We start from the raw sequence: 15,969 nt of genomic DNA, 5'->3' as shown, positions 1-15,969 counted from the left end.
GGGTGTGTTGAAGAATCAGTGTTTAAATCATAAATGAGGAAAGCAACTGGGAATAAGAAACATTTTTAACTGTTGAGTGACTTCAACACATATATACAGCATAAGTAAAAAATTAAAATAATGAATTGTTTACGTTATCTACAGGCATGCTCTTCTGGGGGTTGCACTTCTAGCCCACCATTGTCTTTTCTGACAGCTGCTGCTCCCCCACAAAACCAACCTCCTCCCCAAATCACTGCCACTGGACCTAATATCCTGCACGCTTCTTGGGAGCCCCCCAAGCAGCCAAATGGTACTACAATAAACACGCATTCACACACACACACACACACACACACATGTATAAGCTATTACAGAAAAAGATCCTCACAAAACTGTACACTCATCTGGGCAATTAGGAATACACAAAGTTTATTTGTATCTCAAATACAAAACAACCAAATTATTCAACAAACCATTGTCTATGACATAATAAATCATACTGTCGGTTGAACTCACGCTTACAAAAACTCACATTTTGCCGAGTAGCATGATTGTCATGAATGTTATTTCATCTGTATAAGAATATAACAAAGATGCATGCACGTGTGCTCACTCACACACACACACAAACCGATAAAAAACCAAAAGCCTCACTGAACTTGAAGTGCCTTTGGTAAATCCAGAGCTTTGTAATAGCTCTAAGGCTCAGTGTCATACAAAGCCTGTAACCTGGTCTTCTCTGTTTGCTCTGCTTGTCTTTTTTTTCTTTTGTCGCACTGAACTCATACATTTGTTCTTTGCCGCCTTTCTTCTTCATTAGTTTAAAACAAACTTTTTGTTCTCCAAATTGTTGTTGTTTTTTTTGTCTGAACTGCATGCAGTCTTTTTGTTTATTCCTCTTTTTGAACTGGATTTGTTTCATGCCAGTCAACCCTGATTTTTTTCTTTATATATTTTTTTTGCTTTTATTTAAACAACAAATAGTGTCCATTCTACTTATATGAGCAGCATAAGGGTTGATTGAAAGCAGTGAATGCGTGGGTAAAAGTATCTTTTTGTAACTGTTGTTTTCATCGCTGTCATAGTTTGATCTGTGGTATTAGGGAACGGGCTAGCTGACAGCATCTGTAAAAGTCTTTGGTTACGTCACCCGTCCTCAGCTTTTTAACGTTAGTACATTAATTTAACAGAGTGCAGATACTGAAAACATTTTGAATTATTCATTTTATACAGATCTAATGAAAATATCTGACTTTCTTTCCTATTTTCAGAAGAAGCACCAATACTTCCAAATAAAAGTTTTGGAACACAGACACAAAATAGATTATTTAAATAGATTTATTTATTTGTTTGTTTATTAACTAACCTTTAAATGGTGAGTGGTAATAGACATACTAAACTACTATTTTAGTTTAAACCCCCCAAAAAGTGACAAAGTCAAGGATTAAAAAAAAAAACTGATAAATTAAAAACATAAAACTGTTGTAATATTTTCCTAACAATCCCTTTAAAGCAAATTGTTGCTTCCTTCCTTCTTTTTCAGAAAGGACTTAAGATCTTCTACTGTTATCAATAATGATTATCTTTTGCAAACGGGATTAAGTTTTTTTGTTTGTTTTTGTGTAGGAGTTATCACAAGGTATGAAGTATTTCTCCGTGGGCCAATGAAACCACATTCAGGTTTTATTGATGAAAAGAAAGTGTTCGACAGCTCTGGTTGGCTGGATCCTAGTGCAGAAGGAAAGCAAGCCAACAGTACACCGTCTCCTCCCAAAAACACTACAGTTGTCCTGGGTCTGCAAGCGTTTTCAACCTACCAGCTGAGAGTTGTGAGCATCAATAGTGCAGGAGGCGTCTCATCGGAGTGGACCACAGCTCGCACACTGGAGGGAGGTTTGTATCCGCCATGATTGTTGTTGAGCTTGTGATATATGGGTATGAAGGGATTCAGTTTTTCCTGACCAATCAATACAGTCTAATGTATACACCTTCATCTGAATTAACTTTAACTTGACACCAATGCATTGCCATACACATGCTTGTTTTTCTAGAATTTTAAAATCTTAGTAATGCAAAGTAAAAACAGTCAAGTGTGTACTTGTATTTGTTGTTCAGAAGCCATGTCTTGGGAATGCAAATAAAATGGGGAGTTTCACCTGTTGAGAACATTCCTGTCACAGTTCTCAGGAAAATAACTAGAGAAGAGAGCATTTTAGAAGTACAACTCCCTCCAAAGGCCTCTACTAGAAATGTACAGAGAAACAAGGCAGACCTAAAGATTTGCCAAAAAACTGAGGAAAAAAACTTAAACCATAGTGCAGTTCTTTGCTGATGCATTAGAAACAACTATTTCCTCTTTTTAGATTTACTTTAAAATCAAGTCAGCACCATAAAAAAAGAGACTGTAAAGAAATGAAGTGGGGAGGGAAATAAAATCTGCATGTGGGGGAGGGTAAACTCATTAAGATATTTGAATTTCAAAGAGATGATATGGCTCATTAGGACTAAACGATTGCCTTCAACATCACTCTAAGCTATGTGTCTGGATAACAAGCATGTGATAACACCATTTTAGATGTGGAATATGTGCCAGGCTTTTTGCACGTACATATGCTGTGTGGAAGGCAAATATATGACAGTAGTTATGTTGACCATAAATCACATTTCATAGCATATTTCACAGTTTGATGCTATCAATAGTGGAAGAAAGAATCCCTCTCTTTAATCTGCTGTGTAATTGTGGCTATCGCAGTCATAGAATTATAGAAGACTCAAATCCATTAAGTCCACCTAATATCCAGAAAGTTATCATTTTCAGTATATGTTTTAAAAATTAGATATTTGTTATTATGAGAAAAATTAGAATTTGAAGTATGAGGTCAACTGAGCTTTTACAATTTTCAACTGTTTAAACAAAAAAGCATTATCTTCCTTTTAAATGATTTTTTTTTATTTTGCTGCCAGATAAATGACACTAAAAAACTTCTTTCTTTAATAACATTGTTTGTGAAGAAACTAAAGGACTTTTTATGACATCAAAATGCTAAAACAACAAAAATTCTTTTTTTATGATTTTTTTTTTTTGCCTCCAAGATCAACATGACGCACTTGATTTTTTGCTGGCAAGAAATGGTGTATGATTTAAAATGTCAGATTTATTGAGGAGATTGGCCCTGTTAACTAAAAAGAGACATCTAACAGATACAATAAGACAGTATAGTATATTTTTTTCTGCTGATGATGGCTTGGTGACATGTCCTTTTTGCTACTTGCTATTTTATAGTGTAGTTTTAAAATCCTAAAAAAAGTTTACATTTTTGTATGTGTGAATTTAGTAAATATTAGGGCAGATATTTCATTAGTATTTTAGTCAATATGTAAGTATTTTGTTTATAAAAATGCCCTTAATTTGATAGTGATTTGCTCATCTGCAAATAATGACTAAAATCCTGAATCTCTTTTTCAGTCCCAGAGTTTGTGGCTCCTCCAGATGTTTCTGCGCTGTCATCCACCAGTCTCAAAGTCACATGGAACTCCACTGAGGGTCAAGGGTTTATTGCACGAGGACAAGTCACAGAGTATCGGGTCAACTTGCTCACGGAGCAGACCACCAACCCCTACGCTCCTCCAGTTGTTAGCCAGGTGAGGTCACACCTTTAATTAGAAATAATAAATTTAACAACCAAAGAAAACATTTGATAGGATTGCATAATGGTAAATATAATTTTGTCCTTATAGTTAGAAAATGCTATTAAATGAAATAATATACTTCACTGTTCATTTAGTTGATCTTATATAAAAAAAATACTTCTGTTGTTCTCTTTTTATTTTATCCAAATGTGAATTCTCTTTATTTTTCAGGTCTTACAACGGGTGGCAGCATCATCACAGCCTGCCTACATCGTAAAAGGGTTGAAGCCTTACCACATGTTCAACTTCACTCTCACTCTCTGCACAAGAATGGGTTGCATCTCGAGTCTGCCAAGCACAGGAAGAACTTTACCAGCAGGTAGAACAACAAGCTCTACAGCTGTACACGCACAAATCCATCCATGTGTTCTGTAAGCCCTCTAAAGCCTTTTTTCACTGATGCAAGACTGTTGATAATAAGCGACTGTTGTGTGCTGAAAAAGTGCATGACTAATTTCAAACAAAGCAGTTGTTTTGTGAGAATTGTCAGCTATGGTCAGGATCTTCGTTTGTTTTGACCTGTCTATATTATTTATTATTAATGCCACCTATTGGCTTAGTCTGACAATTTCTGCACTTTTTTTTGGACTTTCATTTGAACTGAGATGTTTTTAGAAATGAAGGAAAAACTATCAAATTTAAAAAATAGATACAAAGTAGAGTTGTTGAAGCATAACAACTACACTAACTGCACAACTGTGCTGCCTGGTTCACAAAATATGTATATAGTATATAACACCAGTAAATAAAAAGAGACTTGAGTAATGGTAGTAACAAAATGTTTGCTTTCTGCAGTACTGGTGTAATAAAGTAAAGGATAATAAAGCTTACCGGCACACATCTAGTAGCTTAGTCAGTCTTTGCGAGCTTGAGTGGTGACATCATTGATCATGCAAACCAGAGGGGATATAGTGCGTGGCAGTAAAAACAGTTTGCTCTTAATTATAGGTAGAAAACTGTTGCTTGGCACACACAGCCTGACAGCTTTTAAATCTGAATCACAAAAACATATATTTTGTGTCTGTTGTTCTCCTATGGATTTATAAGTCAAATTAATGAGCTCTGGTGAATACCTGAAGCTCAAACTTGACACAAAATTTTTATTTAATAACTTTATCAGTTTCTCTGAGACAAACTTCTACTTCCTTACTTTTTCAATCATCCCTCTCTTCAGTTCTGCTTCTATGTGGATCTTTCACTTTAACAAAAATAGCCCATGGTAAGACAAGAACACGAAACACTGAAATATACACATTGTGCTCACATGCCTCTGCAGACTCTTCAATCTGTTAGCTCTTGATCTGCATGTTCGCACAGACACTGGATGCAATAAATAGCTGTGGAAAACATTTAATCCATAATGACTTGCTCAAAGATTTCAGCTTTTGAACCTACGCTAAACAACTACATCTGCTGTCATTGAAAATATTTTAGTTTCATGCAATTCTCCAAAAGTCGCTCCTTGTGTGCATTGTGATGAATGTCTTATATTGTAATTGGTCGACTTTTTAAATGCATTTTTAATGGCTGCATCTGTTGACACAGTGACAGTGTTTATTTCAAGTGATTCCAAAGACTTCTCTTGATTGTTATACAGTACATTTCAATATGGCTTATTGTACCCAGTTGACTTATTGAATGTATTTTTAACAACCACATCTGCTGCCGCAGTTTTGTTTCATCTCATGCCAAAGTTGTCCCTTGATTCAACTGTAAGAAATGATAATGGTGTAGTGTTTGGCAGATCTTTCTTTTTTAGTTTTTTAAGTATTTGTTTTATATATATTTAGCATGAGGTCCTTCAATGGTTATTAGGCTTCTGTTATAGCAAATTGTACATTTAAAAAAAAAAAATAATAATTTTTCCAAGTAATCGAATAAAATATTTAGTGGCACAGTCAAGAAAATTTTACTAAGGTGGTGGACAGAAATACAGTACTTTATGTATAATTTGTCCGCAGAACATGTCATGAACTACTGGATGGATTTTAATGGAAGTCTCAGCAAGCAGTTATTGGTTGGTCAACCCAATTCAAGATGGCCACCACAGCTAATCAGCTTTAGCAATTACAAAAATGGCTATCTCAGTCAGTTTTTGGAAGATAAAAACAAAATTTGATGGCTGAGGTTCATTCACAATACATACACCAAGCACTATAAGATTCCAGGAGATCTTGGGATATTACGTAAGATTGCACATAACATTATTTTTGAGGTGATACCAAAATCAACTTGAAGGTTAAATATGTTCAGATTACAAATATTACCAAAATAATCAATATCATAGTTTATTGTGTTTTCATGTAATTCTTCAGTTTTCATATTTTTGTTTTGTGAATGATTTCTCCAAGTGTCTGTTAAGTTGTTATGAATTCAACATCGTGAGATCTCCTGAACCAAACTCTTCTTGTAAAGAAAACGATCCTCTCATTGAGTTGATGTCTGATAGGATGTACTCAGCCATGGTACAGATGCACTGATAAATGTACCTCACATAAGGCTAAGCCATTAGAGCCAGCTACCATCTGCTGTAAGTGAGCAGACAACATCTGTGAAACCACTGGAATTACACTAAAGCACACGACTAAATGCTGGAGCACACACGGAGATAGACATAAAGAGACAAGGAAGGAGGGCTCCGTTTATGTGTGTTGATGCATTTGTGATGGTTTCAATGCATGTGTCTTCCCACAAAGCTATTGATCACAATGTAAAGTAAGTGGCTAATCAGGGGCTGATTGTGATGTTTTATGTATCCTACATCCATAACTGCTTGTTCTACAAGATATACACAGAGAAAAACGTGCGTGCATACACACCCACACTGTAACACCACTCAACAGAACAGGGACTTTATTGATTTGTGCATAATTGGCCCGAGGCCCTTCTTGAGAAAAGAAATATGCATGGCAAGGGATCACGATGTCAATAAGTGGCGTACCTATGTGCATGGTGTAACCGTACGCTAAGAGCCTGTTAAGGCATGTCAGTCGCTGTAAAAACAGGAAACACACCAGCATGCATGGACAATTGCTCCTGAGAGCTGGCCCATGATTTAGCTGCTTCATTACCATGTCAGCAGCTAAAATTAACCTTTCTGGTAGACTGTGTTTGTCTGTGTGTGTGTGTGTGTGTGTGTGTGTGTGTGTGTGTGTGTGTGTGTGAGCGAGAGAGAAACACAGAGACAGTCATATTGTCGTAAACTCATTGTTTTATATTTTAACATTTCAGCGAATTAACTAGCAGATGTAATGAGTTCCAATAAATAAAAATAGCAAAAAAAAAAAAGCTATCAAACTCTACAATTGTCTCATCTTTTTAAGTTTGTCAATTTCATGTTTTAAAATTACCGGAATGGATTTTAATAGCATATTCTAAAAATCTAAAATCTAAAATCTATCTTGTGACCTTGTTGACGTGTCCTTAAGATGTTTTATTAGAAAACATGTTGTAAACAAAGTAAGAAATTAAAGCAGATATCTAGTATTTATCTATTGTCTTCTAAATGTCCAAAGAGTGGTTTCAAAAGCATAGAGATTTCTTTTTAATTAATTTGGTCATATTGCATAAAGAACACAATCAAAATATCCATTTTACAACAATCCAGTAAATTGTGGAACAATTTATCACACAATATACAGACTGACTCTGGATCAGCATCCATTCTTCTATTACTAATATTTTGTATTATTATTTATTTAAAATGAAAAATACATATTAGTTTACTTGAGTGAAGTAGTTCACTATTTAAATCTTTTAGATTTAGTAAAATTAGCTAATTATTTTTTTGCTTTCTCTCACAGGTTTATGGTAGAAATGTTAAGGAATAAGCTGTTTCTCTGATTTTTGTTTAATAATTCATCCCCAAAACGTAATACACAACATTGCTTTTGAGTGACCTAGAACAATATACTCATTTATTTTTTTTCATGCCAGATTATTAATTTTTTATATAGTAACCCATATTAACAGTTGAAATGAGAGGCTTTTTTTCATGCAAGTTCTAAATGCGAAAAAGTCTTACACAGCAGTTCTGTTTGTTCTCATTCTGAATTCATGATTTCATACCAGTTCCCCTTCTGGTTCTCATTTATTAACCAGCTCCTTAAAATATGAATTTAATTTTTCATCCTTGCAAAAGAAAAGAAGTGTTCACTGCTTGTTTTAAGCTAGACGCATGTTGTCACATGTACAGTATGTGTGTGTCAGACCATCAGTGTTCTTAATGTCGCTGTAGCTCAATATCAATAGACTAGTAAGCTATTGATTTGCAGTAATTTATGGTTTGATGTGCCAAGATGAGGCATCTAAAACGAGCTATCCACTTCCCTTTTAAGAGCTCTATTACAATTCACACCAAAGATGGCCCGCATGTGTCACTAAGAGCTAATTTACTTCCACCACAGACCATTTAGACAATTACTGAAACGCACACAGAAGCACTGTGATGGAATGACACTTAACGTACATACATCTTTCTCATCCCCACACCAGTCCATGACTCACTGTGTTTCTCCCTTCATTATTTTCCATCTCCTCTGCCTAGATCTACCAGTCTCAGGTTGATTTATTTAAGACACACGATGAAATTACAGCTTCAGTACCTCCCACTATGTTTCAAAGGGGCATTTAATTTAACATCTAAAGTGAAGGAAGAAAATTAAATTGATTCTCTGATGAATGAAACCAGGACATTTTTCCCAGCCAAACAATGTTTTTTTTACTAAAACATTTCTTTAAATTATGATTATACCGAGAATTTTCATGTTTTTGATCAACTCATCTATGGCACGTTGCTAAAGTGTGTATGTGTTAAAGCTTTTGTAGTAAAAAGACATTCACATCTGAATTTACTGCTGCTGCTTGGGTCACATTATCGGCATTCATTTTCTGATGCATTTGACTTTTTCTTCCACTTCTCGCTTTAGCGCCAACAGGACTGTCTTCACCTCGGTTAGACCCTATAAACGAAAGCACCATTCAGATAGACTGGGACCCTCCAGCCCAACTTAATGGACCAAATCCATTATATCAGGTAGGAGTGTTGGACTGAAGTTGTTTCTTTTGTTTTGGTGTTTTGTTTGTGTGTGTTTTACTGGTCACAAAAGCAATTTACCCTTGGTCACTATGGTAGGTCCACCTCTTTGGTGTTTTTTGGACTGAAATGAAATGTTTTACTCAGGGAGGGGTAATCAATTGGCTTTTCCTGTAGTGTTTTGTGAATGGTAGGTATTAATGTATAATCTACAATATCTAGGATTTGATTAATACATTGGCATAAATATGATGCAGACATTAAAGGTTCTCAGAAAATGTGTCAAATGGCTGTATTAGTTGTTTGATTTAAACACAAGTTTGATGTTGTTTTAGCTGACATGCTTCAACAGCCCACAGATATTAAAACAATCACTTTAAACAATACTAAATGTGTTAAAAGACAGATTCATATTTGATTTTGCCTGGCTGTTTATTTAGCATCGTCATCGTTACTTGGTTTCAAATTTCCTGGATATACATTTCCAACTGATTAACTTTTGGAGTCAAATCGATTCAAGATGGACCCCACAGCTAACCAACTTTAGCTAACACAAAAATGAAGCCCAAGTTTTGCTGTGGTAGTAGCTGAGAGTCATCCCCAACACATAGTTTGAGCACTAATAAATTGTGTGATGTCTCTGTTTAATCCTTTGGCATGCAAGGTTGTAGGAAAGATATATTCCTTTACGAAATGTTATTTTTAACTCCTAATTATCCTGTCATTATATGCTGCATGTTTTACAGGTGGAGAGAACAGACATTTCCTTCTCTGACCCAAAAGAACCAGTTGTCAGAGGGACCAGATTTCCAGGGAAAGGTTACTATGAGTTTCCAAATAACACTCTTCCTAGCAATACTGACTTTACAGGTAAGAAAAGATGTCTGTGCACATATAAATGTCTAGTCATGTTGTTTTTTTGTTTTTAAAAAGCTGTTTGCATGTCTGTGGTTATGCGTGACCAATTAAATATTTATTTTTAGTGTAAATATGAACATAAAACGACACACAAGCTCTAAATATAGATTGGGAGAACTTAGACAACCAACTAGAATATTTTTTTGTTATTTGTATTTGAGAAAAAATATATCGCATTTAAAAGCCTTCTATTTTCTCAAAAACGACAGTGCGCCTTATAATCCGGAGCACCTTATATATGTAAGAAGTTGTAATGTTTCACTGTATGTGACAAAGTCTTTAGTTTCTTGGAGCTCATTTGCAAACTATTACATACCTTGTTATGAGTAACCAAAATTATACCATGTCCAGTAACCAAAATTCTGTAAGAATAACGTAATGAAATGAGACAGTTGGATTCAATCTGCTGAGATGCATTTAGTTGAAAGTTTTGGAAAAGCATCAATAATTCATTTTGTTTTCTACTGTCCTCAGAAATTTTTGTTATTGGTGCAGTAAAAACTTTCATAAACATGTGATAATGTTCAGGTCATGCAAGAATAAAGTGAAAAAATGTACCTAAGCGCGTTTTTAAATTCTGTTATTTGCATGTTTTTATTTTGTTCAGTGACTGGAGTGCAGTCTCCCAGTCAACTAGTAACATTTCTTTAGAATGACTTCCCCAGTCATCTTAAAGGACAATTATCTTTCTGTTTACTAGCATCATTAGAGGATTGAGCTGCACAGCTAAACATGTTCTGCTTCATCTGAGAACATCACCCAGTCTGACGCTCATAATTAATGACTGCTGATACTAATCAGTGGGATTGAGCATGCAAAGCTCTTTGATGCCACTCGAGATTGCTTCACTGTCCTGCACAAACCCTGTATCATCATTTATGTCTGTCTGTGAGGATGGACAACCATGGATCCTAAAGTTGGATGGCTGTAGGAACGTTTTCAAACCACAGCAAAACAATGTTAAAAAATGTCAAAAATGCAAGTTTGTTTTTATTTAAAAAATGGTGACAGTGTTCTTACTTGATGCAGAAAGTTTTCCTTTATTATCCTTTATTATATAACTGTGATCAATTATAGCAACAAAGTAATATCATAGGTAAACTTACAAAACATTTGATTAGACAGTATTAGTAATAAAAGATTTTTGATGTTTTCTTTTCTTGTAGAATAAAACTAAGGTTTTTGAACTTTATTTTATTTTACTTTTATTAACTTTGATTGACATTCAATAAAGCACAAAACTTTCATTTTCTTTAACATATGTCTATCTTGAAAAACATATTTAGAGCTCACTCCCTTTTTTGTATTCATCACTGGGATTCCGATTATGACTGCATGTTCTCATTTTTCACATGAAAAAAAGCAAATATTTGATTTCTTTTTCTTTACCCATGTTTTTTGGTTCTTGTTAACTTCTCTTGAGTGCTGTGCTTTTATTCTAAATCAACAAATGATCCTTTTTTTATTTTTGTCCTGTCCCAATGGCTCGAAGGTAAAGAGATCTCTCTGAACACTGCCAACAAATAGATGATGATTTTTCCTATTGAAGGATGCTTTTTATTCCCCTCCACTCTCCTCCTTCATAAAGGGTAATGGATCAGACAATCACTTTCAGACCGGATCTATTCTGGACCATCAATGTGTCGGCAGTCCTCAAACCATCGCCCTTTTTACAACCATCAATACTAATAGCATCATCTACAGACAATTATTCCCATAGAAGCGCACGGAACAGCGAACAAATCAAAGCCAAATTGGATTATGAATGTAATGCAGTGTAATGCCCCCTCGAGAGTCAATTGATCACAGAAGAGAAACTCGTCAATCGTTGATATCTCATGGAAACCTTGTAACTCAAGCAGTAATAGCTGTACAACTGTAACTTTTTGATATTAACTAAATTGTTGTAGGTTTTTTGGTTTCACTTTGTTTACTTTTTTTTAAGAAACATATTTGACAAAGCCTTTTTAAAAAAAATTCTCATCTTCTCAGACTTACAGAACAGTATATCGACTCACAGAATTAAATTTTTGACGATACCGAGGATCTCCCTGAAACTACAAATCATCATTCCTATTTGTCAGTATTATGCACTGTTCTAGGAATATTAATAATTTGTTGTTTCTGTTCCAGACACCATCATTTTCTAAACATGTGAATTAAGGGCCCCTACTTAAGCAGGGTCAATATTTTGTATGGTAGTCCTACGGTATCTTAGTTAAGGTCAAAATCTTTTCCATGGGAAATTGCATATTTGCCCTTTCACCTGTTGTTTAATGGTTACTTTGCTGAAATTATTTTGGGCCACATGGGTTATTTTCCATGTGCTATTACTATGATTGGCGTGCATGTTACCATAAATTAAATTAGTTCTCCTACGTTTAAAGATGCTTCTTAAGGTCTAATAAGGATACTTAAGGTCAACATGGACCACACTGAATCTTAGTTTAGGATTACTATATGTAATCAGTCTGTGATATGAATAACCTGTGAGTGTTTGTTTCCATAAATGCTTGTTAGTTCATTCGTCTAATTTATTTGGCTCTGGATCTAAAGCCCCCTGACTTTCTGCTTTTCAAGATCATATTTGAATTAACAACCCCGTTCATCTCAGTTGAGAATGACATATGTTCTTCTTTGTAAAATAATGTATTTAAATTGAAATAGATCCAACCAGATTGCACAGTCCACTCTCTTCCTGTTTGTAATTCTTCCCATTTTGGGCCTTTAATGGGTTGGCTGAACTGGATGAGATGCTGTGCTTATATTTTTGCTAATCCAGATGTATTTTCTTCAACCCACAGTTAATGAAGAGGGATGAAGCATTACACAAATATTTTATGAAAAAAAGAAAGGGGGAGAAAAAAAAAAGCAAGAACAAATAGACTTGGATAATTTCCGGAGACGTCTAATACAGCACATTGTACTGCAGCAGCTAAGCAGGAAAGAGGGAAATGTTAAATGATACAAATTATTTTCCCTTAATTAATATGATTGATTGCTAGGCATTGACGTTGAGAGGTGAGGGGGGAGAGAAGTGTGTGAAGGGAAAGTTTGCACAGACATCATTAGTTTTTCCCCATTTAAAGATTAATCAGAAGAGGCTGGGCTCTTTAATTCTGTCATTTGTATATTTAATGGGCTGCTGCAGAATCTATGGGTGTAATTAGCTAGCTGCCGCGCTCTCATTAATACGCCAGGCTCTGATTAATGCCAGCAGAGAGCTAACATGACTGGAGTTATTCAGGTTATGTTGTGTAGATGATTACACACAACCTCCGCTGTTTACTGAGACAGAGAGGAGAAACAATGCAGATGAAACAATACTACCTAATAAATAAGACTCTAAACTGTACTGTACTAAGTGATCCTTATTACCTATTGTTGTTACATACATGGATTCTTTTTGTTGTAAATGATATGAATGTGAAATTCTATCATATACTTTGCAATAAAGTTAATAGAAGTATACTGTAATTTTGCCTGCCAAGGTTTCAAACAAAGATTTTATGTGATCTATGAGCACTTTGAGTATGCAATGGGGATGAAATTCAGCTACTTCTGCATCAAGGTTTAGCTCAATATCTTTTAAAATGGCGTAGTTATAGTCTTCTTTATCTTTGCTAAGCTCAATTAGTTGTGACAGTCATCTTGAATTGAGTAGGCTTCAGTTGTAGATGTACAGTAAATCCAGTGATTTCTTTCTTGTAGTTTAATTCAAATCTGCCAGCTGGTTAATGAGATATTTTGCAAATAGAAAGACAGACAAACACACACACACACACAGGGAATAACATGATCACCCATCTTTCATTGCAGTAGGTGATAATTAGATTCAGACTCTAAAAAGATTGGAGTGAGGTTGAGAAAAAAGGAAGCAGATATGGATGCGCTCGTGACTTAGGAAAAGACGTCAGTCACAGCAGCAGTCGAACGGCATGATTGCTCCAGAAAGTTTCTGATCCTGCTCGATATTTGTCATAGGTTGTCTTTAGTTGGGAAAGTGTTGAATCAGCTGTCAGTGAGCCTGTCACACTGAAAAACCACAAATTCAAGCTCACGACAAAAGATTGTCTTAGAATTGTTTCATGATCATTTTTTTTCTACTAGGGTTAAAATTCTCACAGAACCCTGCCTAAGAGTTTATAGGGAGGGAAGATTTAGAAAAACAAAAGTAGGGAGAAAACATAAATGAATAGCAAGGGTTGTAGTCCAGGTTTTTGTACGATTCTGCTTTTTTAAATGACAGGAACGCTTTGGGAACACCACAGGACATTTAAATATAAAGCTTTCCTTATTACTGATTCATAGTGTTGAAGTGAAGAGTTTAAATTCTGAATTAAGCACAAAAAAGCTTCTGAGTTGAACATTTGGATGTAAGCATAAATTTAAATGTTTCACTTAGATTTTAATGTACACACAGGCATACAAGCACATAATGATGTTTTATGTTTCTGCAGAAGCACAGTGCTTGTGTGTCTGTGTATGTGTCTGTATCTGTGTGTGTTTGTGTGTGGAAAGTGTTTTTGATTGTACAGCATGTGTGACACAGTCACCTGTCATGGTGCATGCACAGGTTTGTCTGTTGATGGCTCCAAAGTGGTTGTCAGTGTGAAGTCCTGTGGGAGAATCTGCAGGAAGTAATGCTGAGCATGAGCAGTGTCACTAGATGCTGTACATTAGACATGCTTGGCAAACACCTTTCCTATCACAAGCTGCACAATCAGACATCCTCCTCATTATATGCAAATGTTCTCACATGTATAGTCTTCCCTTTCATATTTTACAAGGTACTTTTAAAACAGCACTGTCAAACCACCAGAAATACATGTGCCGTTTTATCTCTATTTCTTCCAATTCTGCTTTCAGCTCTCACCTGAACTCTCTAAATGTGTTTCACATACCTAAGGGCCTGTACAAATTGACTGGAAGCATGTACTGTTCATAATGAATGCAAATACGGATCATATGTATAGTTTGTTTTAATCAGGCAGTAACTGGCAGTAAAACAGTCACAGAAAAGGAGCAGAGCTGGAGTGAACAAAGAAGAAAACTGAAGATGCAAGGAAAAAAGCATATTCAGAAGAGGGAGTCTGTACAAAAAGGGGGAATGAAAAGGTCACAAGAAAGATGAGGAAGGTCAAAAGCAAAGGGATGAGACATAGGAAGGATTGAGAGATTGAGAAGGTGTGATAGTTAAAGGGGGTAATGTGATGTCAATGTATCTGTCATGACTTTACTCTTCTATGTTGTGACAAGGTCATGAATGTAAATGACGCAAACTCGCTCGATGTAGAGAATGCAAGTTAGATGTGAGGGCACATTTTTTTGTGGTTAGTTGGACACCACTTCCACAGATGAAGTGCCATAAGTCACAGTGAGTCATGATCAAAATTAAAAAGTTAAAACTACACAGTGTAGCACACAGTACTAAACTGTGGTTCTGATAAGTATGATCAGTCTATTTTATTTATTTCAAATTGGTCTACAGGTGAGTGTTTTGTAGATGTCTAAACCTAGAAGTGGATGGGTAAAAAAATAAACATGTCCTATGTGAAACTCAAACTTAAGTCTGAATTATTAATACTTCTCACAGCCTACTTGGTAATAAATTTACACCAATCACACTGGGCTACATCTCCTCTCACTGTGTTTTACTATCAGTTTTGAGAAAGTGCTTGGATTGGCTGCCATCATTTACTTGTTTTAAACTGGGCTACAGCTAATTCCAGAATTGGATTGTGTGTAATTTATTTATAATTTATTACTTCATGGCTGGAAGGGATGAGCTTGCCGGCACAATATGGCCCCATAAGCTAGACTGTAACTAAGAAGTCTGATGGTCTGGGGTTTAGGTAAGAGGAATTCATACAAAAGAAAAAGTCAAACTTAAATTAAAATTTTTTTGTTCATAATAGGCTAAAATTGACATCCTGTAGATTAGACACAAGCTGTCACTGTTTTTTATTCCAATAGTGTCAGGACTGGTGGAGACGATGGCGAACCCAGACTCATAATTAGAAGAACAAAAAACTAATTTATTAAACTAAAGAAACAAAATGAAAACAAACAGCTGACGAGGCAGCAACTTAAAAGAACAAAAAACCAAACAACGGTGGGCAGAACAACAAGGAGACAAGGTACGGAGCATGGCAGCTAACGGCAAACAAAAAAACAATGAACCAGCGACTAGTGGAAGAAATGACCAGGTATTTGAGTGCTGAGGGTAACGAGGGAAGTGGAAACAGGTGAGTGGAGATGATTACGGACAGGTGGAGATGGGCGTGGCAAGAAGGGCAAAAGAGTGACGGAGGAGGAGTGAATACTGAGCAGGAACACAAACA

At 35.6% G+C, this 15,969-nt stretch overlaps 1 protein-coding gene across 1 annotated transcript in view; it reads left to right on the top strand.

Annotated features, from left to right (window-relative positions):
* ush2a (Usher syndrome 2A (autosomal recessive, mild)) overlaps nt 1-15,969 on the top strand; it is a 180,155-nt gene that overhangs the window by 46,977 nt on the left and 117,209 nt on the right. The window contains 6 exon segments of the mRNA XM_037980018.1: nt 145-292; nt 1,609-1,875; nt 3,449-3,624; nt 3,844-3,991; nt 8,601-8,707; nt 9,454-9,577. Of these exon segments, the coding sequence (XP_037835946.1) occupies nt 145-292; nt 1,609-1,875; nt 3,449-3,624; nt 3,844-3,991; nt 8,601-8,707; nt 9,454-9,577 (970 nt within the window).

This window comes from Kryptolebias marmoratus, linkage group LG15 (assembly GCF_001649575.2).
Source record: "Kryptolebias marmoratus isolate JLee-2015 linkage group LG15, ASM164957v2, whole genome shotgun sequence".
NCBI classification, from domain to species: Eukaryota; Metazoa; Chordata; class Actinopteri; order Cyprinodontiformes; family Rivulidae; genus Kryptolebias; species Kryptolebias marmoratus.
This window is presented reverse-complemented; position numbering and strand designations above follow the sequence as displayed.